Genomic DNA, 21,376 nt, shown 5'->3' on the forward strand with positions numbered 1-21,376 from the left:
CATTTGAGTCGCTCATCCGAAGTATCAACGTTCCCGGTAAACTCATAAGTTAGCCCCCAAACGTGTTAACATGCCTGCAACAATCGCTAGGAAAAGACGTAGAGAAGATATGTATCCATTATCTGTAGATTACATAATTTGTGATTGGGTACTTTTGCAAATTTTTACAAAGAAGTACAGGCCCATCATGCTGCAGCGGTCACCCTGGTGCCTTTTGCACCTTCAAAATAACCAAATTTCAATTATACTTACTTTATGTAGAACATATGTACATATCACAATGGGACACAATCCAATCAACTATGGTGAGCTGTGGGCTGTCCTATTTCGACAAAATCAGTGCTCGCCCTAGCAAAAAAGCTGCTATTTTGCTATTTTGCTTTTTTGCTAGAAAAATCAGGTTTTTTCATATCAAAAATTGATGCTTTTTTGCTATTTTGCTGTTTTTGCCATTGGTGCCCCGCTAGATGGCGACATCAAAACAGAAAAAAAGAAATCTAGCAAAACACCATTGAAATTGGTGCTTGTTGCTTTTTTGGCGAACACTGGACAAAATATTGGTAATTGCTTCTCTATTTACCAACATAATTAGCTAATTATTTTATTATATGAAACCTGCCCACATAATTGTCCTGGTCAACTGGACACCACCCTTGCCTCACATTCATAAATTCTTCAACCTTTACGTCACCGCATTCTGTGCACCATTTGACTGAAACTTGCCAACTTTTCTTTCAAATTGAACTAAAATGCCTTCCACAAGTATCCCATTACCCCTCAGGATAATCCAATTGCTCGGCTACTTTCCAATCCCATTCCATACCGCAGAATCACCTCAACCATCCAACTTAAGAAATCATTCTACCAAACGTATTCTCCCATTCCACAATAAGATTCCCACTTTCCTGTCAAAACTATCCAAATCACGCATTATCCCCTTAATCCCACCTATTTTCTTCATCCTCATCTCAATCTCAATGACAGCCATATTTTTCCTAAATTTCTCAACCATGGCGAACTCCTCCGACGTCCGTTCCCGCCTGAAGAGGAAAGGTGGCAAAATATTTTATTCTGCCCTCATCCTAAAATCCTCTTCACACATTGTTTGTTCCACCTTCGTCAAGTTTGACATGGTTTTCTCCAAGAGGACCCAACTTGCCGAGTTTTACTACAATTTTACCAATTTTTTAACCAACGTTTCTCTCCACTTTACCGGAAACTTTACCAATCGTTTCGAAAAACGTTTTAATATCGAATTTTTTGTATTTCTTGGTATCATTACGTTTTGGAATATCGAACTATTTTACGACCTGACAAATATTAGATCACCAATCTATTTCTATGTTTACTTTATCCCCTTAATGTTGGGATATTTACACTCAATATTTGTCTTTTTGGTGCTCCATTTCCTTAATTGGTATCTCGAAATTGTCGCCCGGATCAGGATCGCGGCTCAGAATAAATTAGAGTTTTATCGCGTCTTGAATCTTGACAAGGTACCGATTGAGTTGGAAGACGTGTATCCCCAAAACTCTGGGATATCTGCAAATTCGGACAACATATTGCGAAAAAATGGCTCTCTAAATTGCACCGATTGCGAAATTTTGATCGCATTTTATAAAAAAGTAGCCCTCCAAGTGGACCAGTTTAATTCCTTGTTTCGACTTTGGATAACCATTGATGTGCTGCACAGCTTGTTGAGGATTGTCTTTTCCGGATATTTCATCTCTTCTTTGATCTCCCGACCCGGATTCAGGTGGCGTTCAGTGGTTCAGAACTGGTTAACGGTGGTTCTCTATTTGTACCTGATTTACAAAATTTGCAAGAAAGGGTCCGATTTATGTAAGGGGAGTAAAGACACGAAGGAAATATTGGAGGAGTTGTCGACATATGAAAATGTTCCGGTAAGTTGAGTCCATTTTTTGGGGTTGAAAGACATGAAAAAATATCCTGTAATTCAGGATTCGATTTCTTACGCCGTTCTGCAATTTCTTGCAGTTCGTGCAGTGCAAGAAACTGCAAGAAATTAGCACCCCACCCTTTCTACTACAATAGTAGCACGAATGTCACGCTAGGGGCGCATATTTCTCGCACTGCAAGAAATTGCCGCAAAAAGTCATTCGTAAAGAACAATTTCTTGCAGTAATTTCTTCCACAAATTTTTAAACACTGCGGTAATTTCTTGTATTTTTTTAATTTTCAGAAAGATTCAGCAAAGATGAAAGTCATAAGGGTCACAACGGATTTTTTTAACGTGGACTTGAAAATTATTACACCCGTGAGGCCAGCAAAATTATAAAAAAATAATTCTTAGTAATCATCACATTTAGTTTTGCTTTTGTTTGGTGAGCTAGATAATTGGGTCCGTGACGACGTATTTGCTGGTGCTGATCCAATTCCAAAATAGTGATTGTTCATGTAATTATGGCGAAAAGTAGCAATTTATAGTGACAACTTGCCACTAACTAATTGCTATTGTAAACCTCTAATAATAATGGTTGCGGTAATGTCTATGAACACCAGGAGGTTGTACACTCTCTGGAGATAAAAAAGTTGATACTTATTAACATTTGGCGGGATCCCATGTGGCATTTTTAAAGCTATATTTGATTAAATTTATATTGAAGTTTGTTCCCGATTGACCAAGTTGGTACTGAACACGTATTGAGATCGTACTTAAGGGACGAAAAGACGAACGCAAATACGTTCTTGGCATGGGCCAAAGACCGTCTAGTCTGAGGTAAACGGGCGCCCGGAAACGTACCTTGTTCGTCTTAAGCTGGTCCGTTAATACACTAATAGAACCAACTGAGAACATCCGTGGCACGACCCTTAATACGTTCTAAATACGTTCTCAAATGGTGGAAATATACTATCGTGGAACTGAATTTGGACAAGACACAATATTCATTTCGATTCAGTTTATTACATTTTAAACTTACGAACGATTAAATTATTATAAAAGTAACACATGTTAACTATTATGGTGTAACTTGTTCTGTAGATTTCGACATCATCTAAAATAAATATATAAAAAATTAGATGTTTGTTGGAATCACATTGATGGAATCACAAGAACGAATTTGTATACCTTTTTCTTCTTGTTGTCGATCCTTGTGGTCGCCTTCTTGAGCCATTCTCCAATACTTCCATCGATTTCCTTGTTTGTCGCGGTTGACATTAGAGGATTTTTCCGTACCGCCACTAAGATTCAAAATAAACCATAAAATTATTTACAAACAATTCATAAATGAATGCATAATAATTATTACAGTAAACGCAGCCTGTAATTCTTTCGTGATCACGAAATGATTGTTTTCCACCACGAGTTCCTGCATAGCTGATTAAGGTCGCTAACTCGTTGGTCATCAACAGCGCCAGTACCCTGTAGATAGCATCAGTTCCCTTGCTCCCAGAGACACTTAACCGCTTCACCTACATATTTTAAAACATATTAGCAAAAATACGGAATAATCAATGTATATTGTGCTGCCAAAACAAAACAACTTGTACCAATGATGAACGAATTTTGGGGTCCATTAACTTAGCTTCGAGCTCTTCAAAATCCGCGACATTCTTTAGGGGGATCTCCAAATCGTCCGATTCAGCTTCCTCGATAATCGTTGTATTTTGTCGGACAGCCAGATGAAAAGTCTCTCGAAGTTCGTTCACACTAGCTTGAAGGTAGTCCAGCTTTCTTAATATAATTTCTATAATAAATAATTATATATATATTTATAAAGCCCAACGATTTTTAGGATTAAGAGGTATATGATAATTATTACCATCAGTATGAGAAAAAACTGGTAGCATTGATGGATTATTGATTCCACTACCCTGTAACCGTGAATTATCCTGTCTCTGAGCTGTTAAAAAATTATAAATGCAATGAATACTTGGTTACTTGTAAATGCAACTATAATAGAGAAATTCTACTACAAATAAGTGTGGTGGGCGTCATTAAAGGGGTTGCAGTGCTACTTCGCTGAGAATTCTCGCTAAAATCTCTAGTTGACGAAGTTCGACGCTCCTGAGAATGATTTTCGTGTTGACTCTTGCTCCCACCTGGAAATACACGAACAATTTTATTAGAGTATATAATATATAAAATAAAAATATTAAAACCAAAAATTACTTACAAGGTGGAGAAGAAGAATTAGTAGACATACAGTTGTGGTCTGGTGAATTTGAAACAAGTGGCTCATTTGGTTGCACCTTATATAGGTAAAAAAAGAGTTAAGTTTTGCATTACATGGCACGCAGTTATATAATTACCAATACTAAAGTCGGCATTTTGAATTTGGATGTGCCAGGAGAGTGTTGAACCTAAACAAATGGACTGTATTAGTTTGAAGTTAATAATTCGCTAACTAATGCCACACATACCTGGCCATGTGTTTTCCTCTTTACATGTGGCAGCGACTTTTTTGGTGGACTTTCATCGTTCTCGTCTACACCATCTAATTCCTAATCGAAAAGTCTCCTGCTCACGGCTTTACGTCGGTGGCCCCGTCCTAACTCAGTTGAACTGCTTAATTCAGCGCCGTCTGCTAGACGGGGAAGTTTACGCCAGGCGTCCTCGTATGTCACTAAATAAAAAATAGCAAATATAATTTTATCTAGGTTATAAGGTTTAGGTTATTGAATGGTATAACTTTCTGAGCAACAATTAAATATGCTGGACGAAACTGAAACAATTTTTCTTACCAAATCTTTTAAGAACTTTAACTTCATATATTTTCCACGACTTTGCATCTGGAGAATCACCATTTCGGACTGATTTTTCCAGTTTTTTGTATTCTGTTTTTGTAAACTGTGGCCAATAAGTGTGTTGGTGACCATCGATTTCTATCAGCCAATTCGAATTGACGATGTCAATTTCTTGCCTGGAGATAAAATCGACTACGACGAACGGAAGACTTGGGGGACTAGCATCCATTATGTATCACTTGTGTTAGCACACGAGTTTGAAGACTGCAAATTTGTCGTTGACAGCCAATCCTATACACTTTTTGTAGATATCACCGACTGAAAAAATAGTTTTGTCTGTTAGTTTCATAAAATTTGCACTAATAACATTTGATGACGCTGGAATTTCGTAAATTGGTGAAATTACGTTTAACTTTCTAGCTTCACAAATTATTTCACCTTCAATTAAAGTTAATTTGGTAAGTTTAACGAAATCTCCATTCTTAAGTAAGCATAAATTGTCCCCTAATGTTGGTCTAAGGCAGATGTGTGAATATTTTATTTCCATTATTTCGGTCGCGCTTCTATTATACTTTATTGTGGGTTTGAGATTTTTACTCTCTAGTGGTGCTCGAGACTTAATTTGTTCACAAATTCTATTGTAAACTTGCTCTAGAGGTTTATTTCCACCTTTTAATGATTGCTTAATTATCCCAAGTCTATTTTCGAATCGGAATGCACTAAAGTCATCCAGATGACCTAATTTTAACGAATCACTGGCAAGGTGGATTAAACCATGAATATTATATGAAACTTGTTCATCACCGTAAAGTAGTGGAAAAGTATTTACGAAGTATTTCAACAATTCACTTATTGCATATAAATTATGTGATTTATATAATTCTTCACTACAAAGAACTGAGATAGCAAAATGTAAGCACAGGAAATGATCATAATATTTTTGCGGCAATATTTCTTTAAGGACTAGAGGTCCAGTGTAGAGAATAAATTGGCGAAACTCAGTTGCTTTCCACCGTTTTAATTCGCTAATACTTCGGGGTTTTCTACTAAACTCTCTGGGCACATGCGGTTTTAAATTTATTAAATTTTTTGATAAAGTCAATCTTTGTTGTACAGAAATGCGTACTCGTTTCACAATTCCTGACGTCCAGATGATAAGTAGTTTTTTTACGACTCCCAGACAGACCAAATGCATAAACTCGAAAGGAATTTGATCTACTAAGTTTAAATTTAACGTTTCGAGTTCGGAGCAACCATGATGGTTTTCTTCGTCCACTTTGTTTCGAAACGATTCATTAGTTCTCAAGGCGCTGTTAGTTTCAAGGAACACTACACGATTTTTAATATAGTCAACTTCTACGGTACATTTTCCGCAACCGAAATATCCTGTATGATTCTTAGCATTTAGTATGAAAGCCCGTGCTGGCGCATCACAAATTAATGAATCAATCTCAAAATTCACTAATTTTGTGCCTATATTAATCCCTGACTTATTTATTTCCATCCACTCTTCCACAAATTCACTTAAAAAATCACAGCTTAGTTTAGGTTTTTCATTTCCAAAATAAATACCAACCTCGAACACTTCTTTTGTTCCTTGAATATGCCCTAGGATAGGCCAGAATTGTTGCCCACTACTTTTCGAAATCGGAAGTCCATCAAGATTAAATTGTAAATTAAATTGATTACCATTTTGTTCAACAAATACTTCACTTAACAATGAACTCAACTGTCGACGAAGTCCAAAATGACAGTACTGACCTGGTTGTATTTCTCTGATTGGAATATTTCTAGGAGTTGCGAGAAGGCTCCTTCCGTCGTCTGGGAGGACAGACTCGAAACACTTATGCTGTCGAAGGATTTTTAGTAGTTCCGATGTAGCGCTTCTTGTGATTCGATTTTTTATTACCCACTTTTCAAGTTTATACTTCGTATCACTTAAACTTGAAGAAGGAGGAGCACAATTATCAACTGAATTGTCAAAATTTGGATTAATACTACTATAAGATGATCGAGTTCTTTGGTGTGGTGAATAATTTTCCAACAGATTAATTTGAGCTGGAGCAGAAATGGTGTCACAAGTTTCACAATTTAAAATATAACCAGAACGTGTAATTGAAGAGTTCAATAGCACTCGGGAATTTGCGAAATTTTTTACAGCACGTCTTTCTACTCTCTTAGTCGAATTCCTATACATCCTGCCTCCCGTAAAGCGAGCACCAGACTGAAGGCAAAATATCTAACCTGATAGACCATGCCAATAATTTGGATTTTGCGCGGCAATTTGATTGGTTCGTGCCAAGGACGTCCTTACTTTGAACCGATTTAAATATGATGTTGCGTTGAGACCATCTAGTGGTGGTGCTTTTTTTGTTGGTCCATGTACGTGATAAGGTGGTCCCTGTGGTACCGAAAAAAAGTAGACCAACTTAACACGTATCGTACTGGTACCCAAAGTACCGGACGAGATCAGCATGAGTGGCACCAACTCACTACGTGTTGAGACGGAACTGGTCAATCGGGTTAGAAATCGTGTGTAACCAAAAAAAAACTTAGTAAAATATAAAATCTTTATTTTGAAACCTTCACAAAGTATTGTATAAAAAATATCTTATTAATTTGGAGTTTGAAAACGAACTTCTGATAAAAAAAACAGTAAGGATATGGCGACAGGGAAAAAAGTGGGGAAATGATGTGGAGAAAAAGTCGCTCCAAAGGTGAAAAACGAAAAAAAGAACAGGAAAGATGAGGCGAAAAACTCGCTCCATAGGAGAAAAAGAAACCCCCGTGGTGAAGAAAGACCGGCAGTATTTTAACAGTACAATATTAAAATTTAATTTTAAGTAAAATTGTAATTTGAATGTCGTCGCTGCATGTGGTTGAACAAACCTTGCTGTGACAGAAACAGGGTATTGCATTCCAAGGAGCGATAGGATAGAGTAGGTGGTTGGATTTCTTGAAGGAGAGGAACGCCTAGGATATGAACGGTTGGCTTCCAGTCTACAAGTTTCTGATTTAAAAGAATTTCATTTCCGGCAAGTTTGATAAACTTGAGTTCATCTGAAACATAAATTTAATGTTAAAATATTACAATGTTTGATCATTCGTCTTAGTACCTTGATTGGTCAGGACTAAAAGCGTGTCATTTGAGTAGGGGTCCTTCACAGGTCCTACCTCCGACGTTGTCGCTGGAATTCTATAGATACCAAAAGTATCTGCAAGTTTGTAAAATTGTTTATTAAATAAAAATTTAAAAAATTCCTTAAAATTCATATTTTGGTTAGTATTATTTCTAAACAAATATAATTGCTTACCATCTGCAGTATTCAGGGGATACAATCCGTGAATAACTTGGTTACAGAGGGGGCACTTGGCCGGAAGTGCTGGGGTCAAACTAAGTGCTATCGAATTTTTTCATCCTAATGTGCTCGACGATACACGGAAAGTGAAACACGTGGTTGCATCGATGCACACTTTGCCCGATACCTACCCCACATGTGTAAATGTTTTGATTTCGTTCGACGAAATCATCATACGACACATTCTTCGTCAAAATTATATTTGGCCATGCTGTAGAATTTGTAATAAAATTTATATTCCAGGAAAAATAATTACTTAAATTGACGAATCAATAATAAAATTTGTCGGAAATACTTGCCCAACTAATATGGGGATAGGTTTATCCTCACCAATCAATTTTCTTACCTTATTAGTGACCAGGGTTTGTCAGGATTAACGTTATTTGTAAATAAGGAGCAGGTGGGCAAATTAATAACAGCTGTGGAGGAAGGTTGAATGGTAATGATTACCTGCCAGCTTGCAGATAGGAAAGCCGGCGCACAACGTGTCCTGCTCGAACTTGCCTCCAATCTCTTGCGCATGCGAGGTATATTGAGAATGTGATTGGGGCAACATAAGATTGGGTGATTCCCTTGAATCTTCAAAATTGGTTTAGTTTGATTTTTACTGAGTAGGAAAAGTAAGGTGGTGAACGATGCAAATGTATAGATTATTATTAAATTATATTTTGGATTTAAACCATGACAAATAAATAATAAGAAAACAAACATGTGTTTTTGCTCCCTAGACTCTACCAAATGTTCAATTTTCCGCCAAATAAATTGCCAAATTTGTGTTTTTAGAAGAATCTAAAATTAATTGCAGCGATTTCGGCCGCAGCTACATGTACTTTAATTGTAGAGTTTACGCATTATCATGACCTGACTGTAAATAAAGTTTCGATCGAAGCTATATTTCGAGTTTGATGGAAATAATATCTGCTTGACAACGATAATTTTGGGTTACTTGAAATCATGCAACACTTACTCCGAAGAATATTTTCGAAATACATGATATCAAGTACATGGTATCCATGGGAAAGTTTTCGTACTGCTTGAAATCGTGGAGTTAGTAGCCAAGTGATCATATTTGTGATACATGAAATCAAGTATTTGGGATGCAACGATTTCCCATGCGTTACATGATATCATGTAAAAAAGGGCGATGAGGTTAAGAATAGTCCAGACTTACTTACAAGAACTTACGCGCCGTAGAAATCTGGTTGCACTTACCCGGTGAAAGTACCACCAGATATTCCTTTATTTTACTCACAATTAATACAGATTTATTCATACATAATCAATGATTATTCATCATACATAGATATCCTTCCGAAGTGTCAACGACCATGTAAGCAAATTATTCAACTCGCTAAATTAACATCAACTCATTTCGTGGCATTATGTACAATTTTACTTATTTGTCGTAAGTACTGTATTTGAAAGCAGAAGGACAAATAGATAGAAGGATTGCAGTAGACCGACCTATATATATTTTACACGAGAATGTACACGAACACGAACTTCAATACAATAAGGTGATGTATGTAGCTATATCTCCAATCTCCAGTCTTTATTTTCGGCCGGTTTTTGAATTTTTACCACACTTGTGATGACGGAGAACGTTTGTGAGGACAAATCTTCCCTTGCAAATAGAACAACTCAAACATTTTTCGGGATGTAGCCGAAGGAAATGTTCCATCCACAGGAGGGTGTTTCGAAACACGGCGTTGCATAGCTGACACACATAGGTGGATTCAGGCCTCTACAAAAGCAATAAATTAATACTTCCGTGGTAACAAATAATTTCATAGAACTGAGAGGTCACTATCCAAGTAGAATTAAAAATCTGGCATTATCCAAGCCAATAGCTTATCTCCCCTCAAAATCCATGTCCAACTTTTTCATGATAATCTTTTTCTTGAATTTTAATCTTAAAAACTGGAAAATATATAGCAAATTTGTAAAAATTAATTCCAAAGCGAAAAAAATGAAAAAGAGTACAAATTTAAGGAAATAGTCATTTTTGAATTAAATTGTATCTTAAATTTGTGATATACACACGTCCCCGTTTTCATGACGGGACTTTTATAAAATTTTATGACAAAAAGTGTCACGGATTTTGTTGGATATAAGCTGTCTTATTCTATTGATCGACTGTATGTAAATATTACCATTTTTGGAGAGTCACACATCTCCAAATGCGTCACCCATTCCGCATCCGAAGCAAATTCCGTGACACATCCGTACGGACAGGACGTCCTGTCTTGGAAATGGACCAGCTCAACATGTCGATGAATACATGTCGCCGTGGTGAACGTTCTTTCACAAATGTCACAGGAATGACCCTTCTTCGCGCGGATACCATGACACTGTTCCATGTGGGTTTGCAGTACAGATGTCTTCATGAAGGTGGCCGGGCACCAGGCACACTTCCGGAGATAACCATTTCCAGCCTTTTCGTGAACATAGCGCGTATGCCGGCGTAAATTGAATTCCGAATTGAATCGTTTCTCACATTTCAGACATGGAAAGCGTCCAGCTTGTTGGAGAAGAGATCTGCATTTTGTAAACAAAATGTATAAACTTTACAATAGTTTGGGAGAGTATGTTTGAACTGGAAACATCATAAGCGTGGATTCCACTTTAAATTAGGATATTTTTCGTAAATAATTGCCAAACGTGATAAAAAATTGTGAAAATTTGTTTAGATTTATGTCAAAACATAGTTGTAAAATTGAAAATATAGTTGTACAATTGGATTTTCACTCTTTCAAAATAAACAGTTAGTTTCCTATTTTTGCTGATAAACTAAATACATAACTTTGATATATAAAAACAAGTATGTACATATCTTTCCCATTCAGCCTTGGAATAATTTCCATTGTAAATTAGGATATAATTATGGTTGAATTAAAATTTTGCAACTCACTGTTTCCTAATCCTTTACGGTATGAGGGTGCTGTTGTGGGAAAGATTATTTCAATTTTAACATTAGTATTTCATCAATTAGACTTTTTGAAAAATGTAGTAAACTTGAAAGGATTTAGTAATTAGACTCACCCGTAATATGGGTATTTGGATGTATATTTCTGTTGCCCATGTGCATAAAAAGAGTTCTAAATCTTCCAAAGGTTTTGCCACACATTGTACAAACATGTTCCCGTTTCGATTTTCGACCTCTTGCCACCTCTGACAAACCTGGAATGTAGAGCGGATCTTCTCTGATTTCATCATCGCCATCCTTATCGATTGACTCCAGCTTTATGGCAAATTCTTCCTCCTCAACGAATCCAGTTAATTGGTCGTCGCCATGATTTGTCACTACGTCAGCATGACAACCAGCGTCCGGCAATTCTGCACAAAATGCATCATTTAGTCAAATCGTTAACTCAATTTTTGAAAATGTTTCCATTCCTACCAATTTCAGTTTCTCTTTTAACTTTCCTAAAGATTCGGCTCCTGCTGGAAATAACGGCACGCAGGGAAATCGTAATGTTTTCAATTTGCGTGGTCAACTTGGCCAACGAGTGGAGGACAGAGGAGCAAATTTTACAACAAAATATTGCACTATAATCCTCAGTTTGTAAAATGAGGGACATTTGCCCCCCATTTAGCACGAATTTGGTAAGAATGTCCATTTCCTGGGTAGCAATTGGACGCAAATTTCTCGATTCAGAGCAGATACAACACGACCCAAGTATTCCGGTATTTTCACTAATTAACCCGTAATCCTGGTGGTCTTTCTTTGAAAGAATAATATTTGACCTAGCGATTAGCACGGTGGACGAAAGTAAATCTTGCAAAATGTGTCCCGTCCCATTTTTTGTGCCTTCTCTCGGCATATTTTCTGTGAAAGTAAATACAAAATTTTGCTTGTAGAAATAATTATTTTCTATTTTGTATTTCTTAAATGTTAAAGGCAAGTGGACTTTATAAAATGTACCTTTCATTTTAATTAATAAATACAATTTAATGTATAAAACGTTGAGTATGGTTACTTACAATTTATTAGTAAAATGAAAATGACTCAATTTTGAAGAATTTTGAAAAATACGTAGATAGATGGACGATCCAATTTTAATTTCATGAGCTGACTGAGCTTTTTTTTTTATCACCGGCTGATATTGTGTATTTCGATCTAGCAACCGCGGTGGTGGTGGACGAGTAGAAATCAATTTTCATACTCTTTGTTGTGTATGTTTTTCCATGAAAATGCGTATATGTATGTATTTTTGTACATAAACTATTGGACATGATTTTCCAATCTGATAATCGGATATTTGGTTACATCGGATTCCATTTTTTTCTTGTCCAGCGTAAGGAACGACGTTTCTATTAATAGTATTATTATTCCTCGCATGAGTTTCAACCTTGGTGAAATTGTATCTTATTTTTTTACACCATAACAACATATTCATGTATTTACATACATGCATTATCGCATATGTATTTTTTATTACGGCATTTAATAATTTGACACAAATTTCACTGTAGTGGGCAAAATACATGATCTCCAATACAAAATACACTCAAAAGTCCAAAATACGTTTTTATTTTAAAATACATTTCTTAAATATTGAACAAAATATTGTATAAACTACTTTTTATTTTTCGAAAAAGATAAAAGTTTTATGAAATACAGTCTTATATACAATAAGGGTACTCATTACGAGTTCGCACATGTTGGCATGAAATTTTGGCTTGAGAATTTATGTATTTGCCAACTCCAAGGCATATATTTCGTTTGCAAAATATATTTTTGCAATCTTGTTACGAATATGCACACTTGTAACTTTTGGGTGCGCCGCACTTTTTTCCTGAGTGTAACACCGCACCGCACCGCACCCCGCACCGCACCTTGTGCGGTGCGGGTGCGGTGCGGTCGTTGGAAAAATTGTGAAGGTGCGGTGCGGGTGCGGTGCGGCCATTGAAGAAAATATCAAGGTGCGATGCGGGATGCGGTGCGGGCATGGACAAACATGTGAAGGTGCGGTGCGAGTGCGATGCGGCCATTGAAGAAAATATCAAGGTGCGATGCGGGATGCGGTGCGGGCATGGACAAACATGTGAAGGTGCGGTGCGAGTGCGATGCGGTAATTGAGAAGTGCGGTGCGGGGAAAAATGAGATAGTTAAACTTAAAAAAACTGCGCATACTTGAACTTGACTCCACCGTTCATACCTCCTAAATTATTACTCCACAATTGTAAAATAGTTAATACTAAATATGTACCATGTCGAAACGCCGGAGGTTAAATGATAGTCAGGATAAGAAGGTTGCCAATAAACAGAGATATGTATATATACTTTTTAAATAACAAAAAGGGAACAACATTCTGTTGTTCCGTCCTCACTATTGTTAACCTTTTTTGGTTCAATTCATTTCTTTTGTTTAATACAGTTTACCCAAAATTTTTACAGTTGGAAGGCCGACTTTCTCTCTTGCTTTCAGCAATTGTTCCTCAAAACAAAGTGAAATTTGTTCATTCAATTGACACAAAGTATTTTAAACGAGTTGGACAAGGTCAACTGCAGAAGTTCACATGTATTCATCCTTCCTTACAGGTCAAGGATACAAATTCTGAGGATATTTGTGACTAAGTACTGTCTTCAGAAGGAGTTGTATAATAATTTGCGGAAGCATTTGGTAATTAATGACTTGTATAAAAAATTTTGTTAATTAGCAAATATTGAATAACAATCTAGATTGTTGCTCAATATTTCGAGAAGCTCACTTTAAGTCTTAAAGCGCCCAATGGGCAAAAATCGCAGTGATCGCTGCGATATCGCTCAAAAAACTCGCTGGCGAGATTGCAGCGAAGTGCAGCGATTAACTTGCGATAACAGCGCTAAAAGGTCATCCAAACTAAGCGATAAAGTAGCTAGATAGCAGCGATCTTTTAGATGATAATCGCAGCGATTCGCCACGAACTCGCAGTAATGCTCGCAGTGACATCGCAGCGATTCGCTCCTTATTCTCTCAATAATTCGCTGCGAAAACTGCACGATTTCGTAGGGTTAGAATTTTTATTTCGTATGAATTATTTATTGATTGCTGTTAAAATTTAACAATGGGTGTAATGGATTAAAAAATAACAGCATATAAATACTAAAGATTATTATTGTGAAGTTTCCAAGTTTATGTCATCATCTGACCTCTTGCTGGTTTCCTTCACCTCCACGATGGGCTTACTATGGAAAATAATTTAAGGAAATGTATTCACATTTATTTTAAATAGTTAATACTTAAAATCACTAACTTTTTCAACCGACTTCGATCTGCTGCCTTCTTTAATGTCTTAGGGATGGCATTATTTAAATTTTCAAATGTCGCAAGTGGCTTTGTCCTTGGATAGCTTGCAATCCTTCTAATGGGAAAGTCGAAAAATTTTAATTTAATTTTATCATTTTTATAACAAGTACTGAGCGAACCTAATAGCACATCCATAAGACCAGAATATGACGTGAACGATAACTTTTTGCCCTTCCCTTTGAAACTGTGGATCCCTGAAACCTCATCGTCTACCAACTTCGCAAACATTAAATCGACAGCTCTCTCGACATTGCTTCCCCCACATCCCGCTAATATGGCGACCTATAGATACATTACACAAAACTAATTAACTTTTGTTCTCATACTTTTCTACGTACAAAAAATCGTTTACCATTTTTTGCTTAGCCGAGGAATTATTTAACATCAAAGAATCAATCTCTCGTAGCTTGGTAACACTCGTGACTGGAAATGTGTTTACTTGAAATTCATAGCACCCATCATCATTCTTATTGCTGGCTAGCTGTTCGTCCAGTTGACTAATAATTGAGTTCAGCAAGGATCCATGTTCTTGAAGGGTAATTGTAATGGCTTCCAGCTGCTTCAATACTTCAGATTTGAACGCTAATAAATATACAAGTAATTAAATAATTAAAAAATAAATATTATTCTCCACCTACCCGAATCATCATACACTACTGGAACCGATAAAAATTGTTGAGATTCCACATTCTCATCTGGTGCCACTCCTTCGTCTACTTGGTCATGGTTCATGGTAGAATTAGGAACTTTTGTAGGCGACACCAGCCCAAGGACGAAGTTGCTTGGCGACTGTCCTGGCGATTGCAGTGGGTGAGTGGGTAACTTTGGGGAGACGCGGTGGATGGTCTTCTTCCCTTATCTATGTCGGACAGATCCGAAGTGGCTTCAGCAGCAGCAAGCTTCTGTCTAGCAGCTTTATAGTCTTCTGAAAAACATTTAAGGCGCTGTTCATAAATTATGTAACGCGTTATAATATGTATGAGGCTAAATGAGAAAATACAAGCGCAATAGCTTGAAATAATGACGCTAGTAGTATTTTGTGTGTCAAGTTGAGTTGAGATTGCGAGATCAACATTTTTGAGAAGATATTTAATTGCTAAGATAGATTTGTAATTATTATCACTTTATGAGTAATTGTAATAAAATTACTCATAGTTAACAGTGAACCAAGATAGCTGAGTTCAACTGACTTTTTATGAAGTTTCATTCTGTCGACACCATCACATTCTTTGAGAAGAAACTTTTCTACGGGTAGTAGGACTGATTTCATAACATTTGGTGACCTCGACGTGATCGAGTGTCGAAACAGTCTGAATAATAATAATAGTGACCTGTTTGTGAATACACTTCAATTAACATACTCGAGGCAGCTAAGGACGAGTGTGTGAGAGTGACGGAGCAACAGGCTTATCTGAAATATTTCGAGTTCGAGCAAGGAGCAATCATCCAAGGAAGGAATTGCCGTTTTGCCTCTTTGAGGACCCTACCCTGAGTATTCGGGGGACGATCAGGTGAAAGTTTTCCTTTCTTACTGTGTTTGGGAGACCAGATAAAGTAAAGTCTACCCTGCCGGAAGGAGCTGAAGTTCCATTGAGACGAGGATATCTTTTTTAACACCTGTATTGCCTCTTTGAGGGCCCTATCCTGAGCGTTCAGGAGCGACTGAGGTCACTCTCGTCCAGTTTGATTTACTGATTGATTCAAAAATATTAATTTTTGTCTTTTGCTGGCTTTGTTGATCCTGAGATTTCGTCATGGAGCTACTTAAGCAGGCCAGGAAACCAACGAGGTCATCGATAACCAGAACCATCAACGAGATGGAGACCGAATTGGTGAAAGAGGAGCCAGATCGTCACAAGCTCGGTGTCCAGATGAAGAAGCTGGATAACCTGCAAGTGAAGATGAGCGACTGGGACTCTAAGATTTTGTGTGAGATGCAACAACAAGGATGCACTGATGACCAATACAGTCAAGAATGTGCAGAAATCGAGGCATATGATGACAGGATTTTGGATGTCAAACTCAAAGTAGAAGAATTTCTAAATCCTCCATTTCAATTATGTCCCCAACGTAGAGAAGATAGTCCCACCAACAGTGCGGCATGGTACGACTCTGTGGCTGGTTCTACATCAAAGAGGAAGAATTTTAAGTTGCCAAAAATTGTTCTGAAGAAATTTTCTGGCGAAATGATGGATTGGCTTGGATGGTGGTCTCAGTTCGGAAAGATCCATGAAGATGATGATATCCACACAACGGATAAATTTCAGTATCTTCACCAAGCAATGACTAAAGGGACTCGAGCCATGGATCTAGTTGAGAGTTATCCAATGACGGCTGAGAATTACCCCAAAGTAATTGAGGCGCTTACCCAGCGATTTGGGAAGCCGAAGATTTTAAAACAAGTATATGTTCGAGAATTACTTAAATTAGTGATCCGAAACTCTAAGTCAACTGAGAAGATACAGTTGTCTGTGCTGTATGACAAATTAGAGTCTCATCTCCGTGCACTCGAATCGCTTGGAGTGACACATGAGCAAACTGCTGAGTTCCTGTTTCCAATGATCGAGTCCAGTCTCCCCGAGGACATCTTCGTAGCATGGCAGAGGAGTTCACTTTCACGTCAAGATGGATCCAAACGCGTCCCAGTGAAGACCGAATCGGATTTCTTGATGGAATTTTTACGAGAAGAAGTGGAAAGTGAAAGTCAGAGGGATATTGTGCGTGCTGGTTTCGAGACAATAAAGATTAAGAAAGAAAAGACTGCAGCCATAGAGAAGAAAGAAGAACTTCCTACCAGGGTTATTCGCAGGGCAAACCAAAAACTGTGTGTTCTGCTTCAAATCCAACCATCTAAGTCAAGAATGCCGAAAAGCTGAGAAGATGAGTTGTGATGAGAAGAGTCAAGTCATCAGAAAGAATAAACTGTGCTTCCGGTGTCTGATATTTGGACATCGTCGAGGAGACTGTAAAGTGAAATTGAAATGTCTCAATTGTGGCGACGCTCATACGAAGCTAATGTGTCCATTGTTGCCATCTAATCAAAAGTTGCAAGATGCAAATGGGAGGAAGACAGAGTTTGAAGCTGCAAGTTCAAATGAGCCTACCTATTCTGCTGCGAATGCAAGTCATGCGTGCCGAGATGATGTATTAATGAAGACAGTTCTGGTACGAGTGGTTGGACAAAACGGAAGTAGAATTGTTCGACTAATTTTTGACGAAGGTAGTCAACAGAGTATTGGAGGAGAGTCGGTCATCACAGCGGTCGGAAGCTTGAAATGTGGTGAAGAATGGACTCGAAATGTACTTTTTGGAGGAATCTCGACTGAACCCCGAAAAATAAGCAAATATAAAGTCCAACTGCAGAGCCTAGATGGAAAATGCAAGAGAGAACTCATGTTAAACAAAGCTGTCAGAATTTGTGGGGAGATTTCTCGTATTCCATCCGGTCCATGGATAACAGAGTTACAGAAAAGGAAGATCTGGTTATCAGACTACGAACAAAATCAAGTGGGTAACCCAGACATTGAAATTTTAATTGGGAGTGACTACTGGGGCCACCTTGTCATTGGTAAACGGATTCGTTTATCTTGTGGACTTGTTGCGGTGGAGACCATATTTGGATGGACATTGAGTGGGCCTGTTCCTGGGAAAAGAGATCCAACCATTGGAATGATGTCAATTTCTACGTTCCTATTTAACGCTGAGGCAAGTCTGAAAGAATTATGGGATTTGGAGAAGCTTGGCATTACTGATCCAGCGGAGCACAAGACAAAGAAAGAAAGTGAACAACATGCATATCAGCACTTTCTTCAGACTGTATCAAAAAGTGAAGAGGGAAGATATTCGGTCTGCTTGCCCTGGATAGAAGGAGCAACAAACATTCCGAATAATAGAGTGATAGCGGAAAAGAGACTGTTATCAATTACTGCAAAGTTAAACATGGATGACAATTTTGCACGATATGATCAAGTTTTTAAGGATTGGATGCATGAAGATTTGATTGAGGAGGTTCAAGAAGACACCGTCCCCTGTCACTATCTCCCACATCGCCCAATCATCAAGTTAGAGAGCAAGACCACACCCATCCGGCCAGTGTTCGATGCTTCTTGCAAGGTGGGAAGAAATCCCTCCTTAAATGAGTGCCTGGAGAAAGGTCCCAATTTGATCGAACTCATCCCTGCCCTGTTACTCAGATTCCGTTTGAAGAAGATCGGAGTCATTTCGGACATCAGAAAAGCGTTCCAGATGATCGAAGTTGCAGCTGCGGATCGAGATTTTTTAAGATTGCTTTGGTGGGACGAGAAGAAAAACGTCAAGATATTTCGCCACAAACGAGTAGTATTCGGAGTTAACTGCAGTCCGTTTTTACTTGGAGGCGTGATAGAGCATCACCTGGATCAAGTTCAAGATGAAGAGAAAGATATCGCCATACAGTTGTTGGATTCATTATACGTGGACAATTGTGTTACGTCTGTGGATTCCCAAGAGGATTATGAGAATTTTAAAGAGAAGAGTTCGAATTTGCTGCTGAAGGCTAAAATGGACTTACAGCAGTGGGAGCGGTCGGCGCTGAGTGAACAAAAATCGGATTTCACACCTGAGTTAGCCTCCGTCCTTGGACTCATTTGGGACAAGAACAGTGATGTACTGAGTGTCAATATCCCAACTACAATACTGTCCCAGAAGATAAGCAAGAGATTCATTTTGTCGCAAGTACAGAAAATATTTGACCCGCTCGGATTTGTAAGCCCTGTAACGCTCATTCCAAAATTACTGCTCCAAAAGACTTGGAATGACAAGACCGAGTGGGATGAGGAACTCAACCCGTCAATTAAAGAAGAATTTGAGAAGTGGTTGAATGATATGAAAATGTTAGAGAACGTGAAGATTCCAAGATGGGTTTTTTATGCTAATTCCACATCAAAAATCCAATTTCACGTCTTTTGTGACGCAAGTCAGTATGCATACGCCGCTGCTGTCTACGTTCGAGTCCAGGATGCGGAGAAAGTTACTGTCCAACTCCTACAAGCGAAGGCGAGAGTAGCTCCTCTGAAAAAGATGACCATCCCGAGGTTAGAATTATTGGGGTGCGTTATTGCTGCTCGTCTGTCAAAATCAGTGAAAGAAGCACTTTCAATGGACGATGTCGAAACTCATTTCTGGAGTGATTCCACAACAGCATTGGCGTGGATAAAAAGAAATGATGTATGGGGTACTTTTGTCGGAAACCGGGTAAAGGAGATTTGCTCAATCTCAAAACCGGAAGAATGGCGACATGTGCCAGGACTCCTGAATCCAGCCGATCTCCCTTCGCGAGGAAGTAGTCCTGCAAATTTTGTGAAGACGACATGGTGGGAGGGACCGGACTGGTTGAAGCGCCAGAGGACAGAGTGGCCCTCTGGGCAAGAAGAAATTAACGAAGACGATATTCTTATTGAGATGAAGAAAGCATCGACAAAGATGTTGATCACCCTGAATGGGACACTCCCGTGGTATCTAAAAATGTCTGCCTCCTTCTACAAGAACATTCGGATTATTGCTTTTATGAAGAGATTCATCCGCTGTTTGAAAAAGGAAGGGTCATCTGCTGCCTTAGAACGATGGGAGATATGTGAAGCTGAGAAATTTGTTTTGGGCAGAATGCAAACTGAGTCTTTTCCCATGGATGCAAATGTGATTGAAGGGATTCGCATTGAAAGGGCTGAAGATGGACTAATTCGAGTGAAAACTAAGATAGTGAATATGCCAGAAAGTTGCATATTTACGAGACCAATACTACTACCGAGAAACAGTCTTGCAGTTGCACAGTTAATTCGGACGGAACATTACAAGAATAATCATGCTGGGCTGCAAATTATGATGAGTAAATTGAGAGAGAAGTATTGGATTGTTCACATGCGCCGACAAGTGAAAAATGTCATCAGGTCATGTGTTGTATGCAGCAGATTTACGTGCAAGAAGACGGAAGTGCCTACTGCTCCACTACCGGAAGACAGAGTGAAAACAGCCAGTATTTTCCAAGTGGTCGGGATTGATTTGGCAGGTCCGTTCTTTTTAAAGGACGGCTCTAAAGCATGGATGGTGCTCTTCACGTGTGCCGTGTATCGAGCCATACATTTGGAGTTAGTGACGTCATTGTCCGCGGAGGCCTTTCTTCTAAGTCTTCATCGGTTCATAAGTCGAAGAGGACGACCCTCTACAATATATACGGACAATGGGACGAATTTTGAAGGAGCCAATAATGCCATCAAGCTGTTGGACTGGGCCAAGATACAAAAGGAGACCCAAGTTGATCGTATTTTCTGGAAGTTCAATGTTCCTGCATCACCCTGGTGGGGTGGATGGTGGGAGCGTCTCATACGCATCTGCAAGGATTTATCGAAGAGAATGTTGGGAAGAAAGAAGCTGAATCTTCCACAACTGGAAACATGTATGTTTGAGGTCGAAGCGATCGTCAATAGTCGCCCCTTGACCTACATTTCTGAGGATCAAGATGACCTGGTTCCTCTCACGCCGGCAATGTTTCTACGCGATATTCCGGCAGCCGAGTTTCCAGAGGAGAAAGCATTGGATGCTCAAGCCCTGCGTAATCAACACAGGGATTTGTGCAAGTTACGTGATGAATTGAAGTCAAGATTTGTTAAGGAGTATTTATCCCAACTCGTTCAGCGTGGAACCGAGAAGAAGTCCCGGATTCCAGAAGTTGGAGATATTGTACTCATTGAGTCTGATGATAAGAAGAGAATAATGTGGCCCATGGCAAGGATCATGGAGCTATTTCCGGGAAGAGACGGACACATTCGGGTGGCCAAACTGAAGACGTCGAATGGAACTCTGACCCGACCGATGCAACGCCTATTTCCTTTGGAGGTCTCAACCGAGGAGATACCTCCAATTAACCATAGGATTAATGTTTCTGCACAAGTTTGGAAGCCATCCGCTGAAAAGGAGAAAGAATTTCGGACCCGTTTTGGAAGAAAAGTGATTCGTCCAGTGCGTATGGGAATGGATTGA

General features: G+C 38.6%; 3 protein-coding genes across 4 annotated transcripts; 1 reads left to right on the top strand and 2 right to left on the bottom strand.

Annotated features, from left to right (window-relative positions):
- Nucleotides 1–2,675: 2,675 nt before the first annotated feature.
- LOC118438089 lies at nucleotides 2,676–4,573 on the bottom strand. Its single transcript, XM_035857845.1, has 8 exons — nucleotides 4,387–4,573; nucleotides 4,276–4,326; nucleotides 4,140–4,215; nucleotides 3,786–4,065; nucleotides 3,514–3,710; nucleotides 3,273–3,435; nucleotides 3,092–3,204; nucleotides 2,676–3,017 (listed from the first exon to the last, which is right to left on the bottom strand). Exons 4-8 carry the CDS (start codon nucleotides 3,811–3,813, stop codon nucleotides 2,982–2,984), a joined length of 537 nt encoding a protein of 178 aa, XP_035713738.1. The 5' UTR covers nucleotides 3,814–4,065; nucleotides 4,140–4,215; nucleotides 4,276–4,326; nucleotides 4,387–4,573; the 3' UTR covers nucleotides 2,676–2,981.
- Nucleotides 4,574–10,451: 5,878 nt separating this feature from the next.
- LOC110857251 lies at nucleotides 10,452–12,177 on the bottom strand. Of its 2 annotated transcripts, none has more exons than XM_022105869.2 (5): nucleotides 12,054–12,177; nucleotides 11,470–11,898; nucleotides 11,112–11,405; nucleotides 10,981–11,010; nucleotides 10,452–10,607 (listed from the first exon to the last, which is right to left on the bottom strand). In XM_022105869.2, exons 2-5 carry the CDS (start codon nucleotides 11,891–11,893, stop codon nucleotides 10,570–10,572), a joined length of 786 nt encoding a protein of 261 aa, XP_021961561.1. In that variant the 5' UTR covers nucleotides 11,894–11,898; nucleotides 12,054–12,177; the 3' UTR covers nucleotides 10,452–10,569. The 2 variants fall into 2 exon arrangements, with proteins under 2 accessions (XP_021961561.1, XP_035713836.1); XM_035857943.1 differs by having other exon boundaries at nucleotides 11,995–12,139.
- Nucleotides 12,178–16,116: 3,939 nt separating this feature from the next.
- On the top strand, nucleotides 16,117–21,376 carry LOC110857136. Its single transcript, XM_022105740.2, has 2 exons — nucleotides 16,117–17,160; nucleotides 17,408–21,376. Exons 1-2 carry the CDS (start codon nucleotides 16,117–16,119, stop codon nucleotides 21,374–21,376), a joined length of 5,013 nt encoding a protein of 1,670 aa, XP_021961432.2.

This window comes from Folsomia candida, unplaced genomic scaffold (genome assembly GCF_002217175.1).
Source record: "Folsomia candida strain VU population unplaced genomic scaffold, ASM221717v1 Fcan01_Sc018, whole genome shotgun sequence".
NCBI lineage: Eukaryota > Metazoa > Arthropoda > Collembola > Entomobryomorpha > Isotomidae > Folsomia > Folsomia candida.

What these genes read in the sequence shown, in the direction of transcription:
- LOC118438089 (XM_035857845.1), bottom strand. Translation starts at nt 3,813, where the DNA reads ATGCTACCAGTTTTTTCTCATACTGATG. An exon ending in CCAAAATTCGTTCATCATTG is followed by an intron (nt 3,436 to 3,513) that starts GTACAAGTTGTT and finishes TAAAATATGTAG; the next exon opens with GTGAAGCGGTTAAGTGTCTC. An exon ending in TCGACAACAAGAAGAAAAAG is followed by an intron (nt 3,018 to 3,091) that starts GTATACAAATTC and finishes TATTTATTTTAG; the next exon opens with ATGATGTCGAAATCTACAGA.
- LOC110857251 (XM_035857943.1), bottom strand. An exon ending in TCCAAATACCCATATTACGG is followed by an intron (nt 11,011 to 11,111) that starts GTGAGTCTAATT and finishes TTCCCACAACAG; the next exon opens with CACCCTCATACCGTAAAGGA. An exon ending in CCGTAAAGGATTAGGAAACA is followed by an intron (nt 10,608 to 10,980) that starts GTGAGTTGCAAA and finishes TACAAAATGCAG; the next exon opens with ATCTCTTCTCCAACAAGCTG.
- LOC110857136 (XM_022105740.2), top strand. Translation starts at nt 16,117, where the DNA reads ATGGAGCTACTTAAGCAGGCCAGGAAACCAACGAGGTCATCGATAACC. An exon ending in AAGAAGAACTTCCTACCAGG is followed by an intron (nt 17,161 to 17,407) that starts GTTATTCGCAGG and finishes TCTAATCAAAAG; the next exon opens with TTGCAAGATGCAAATGGGAG.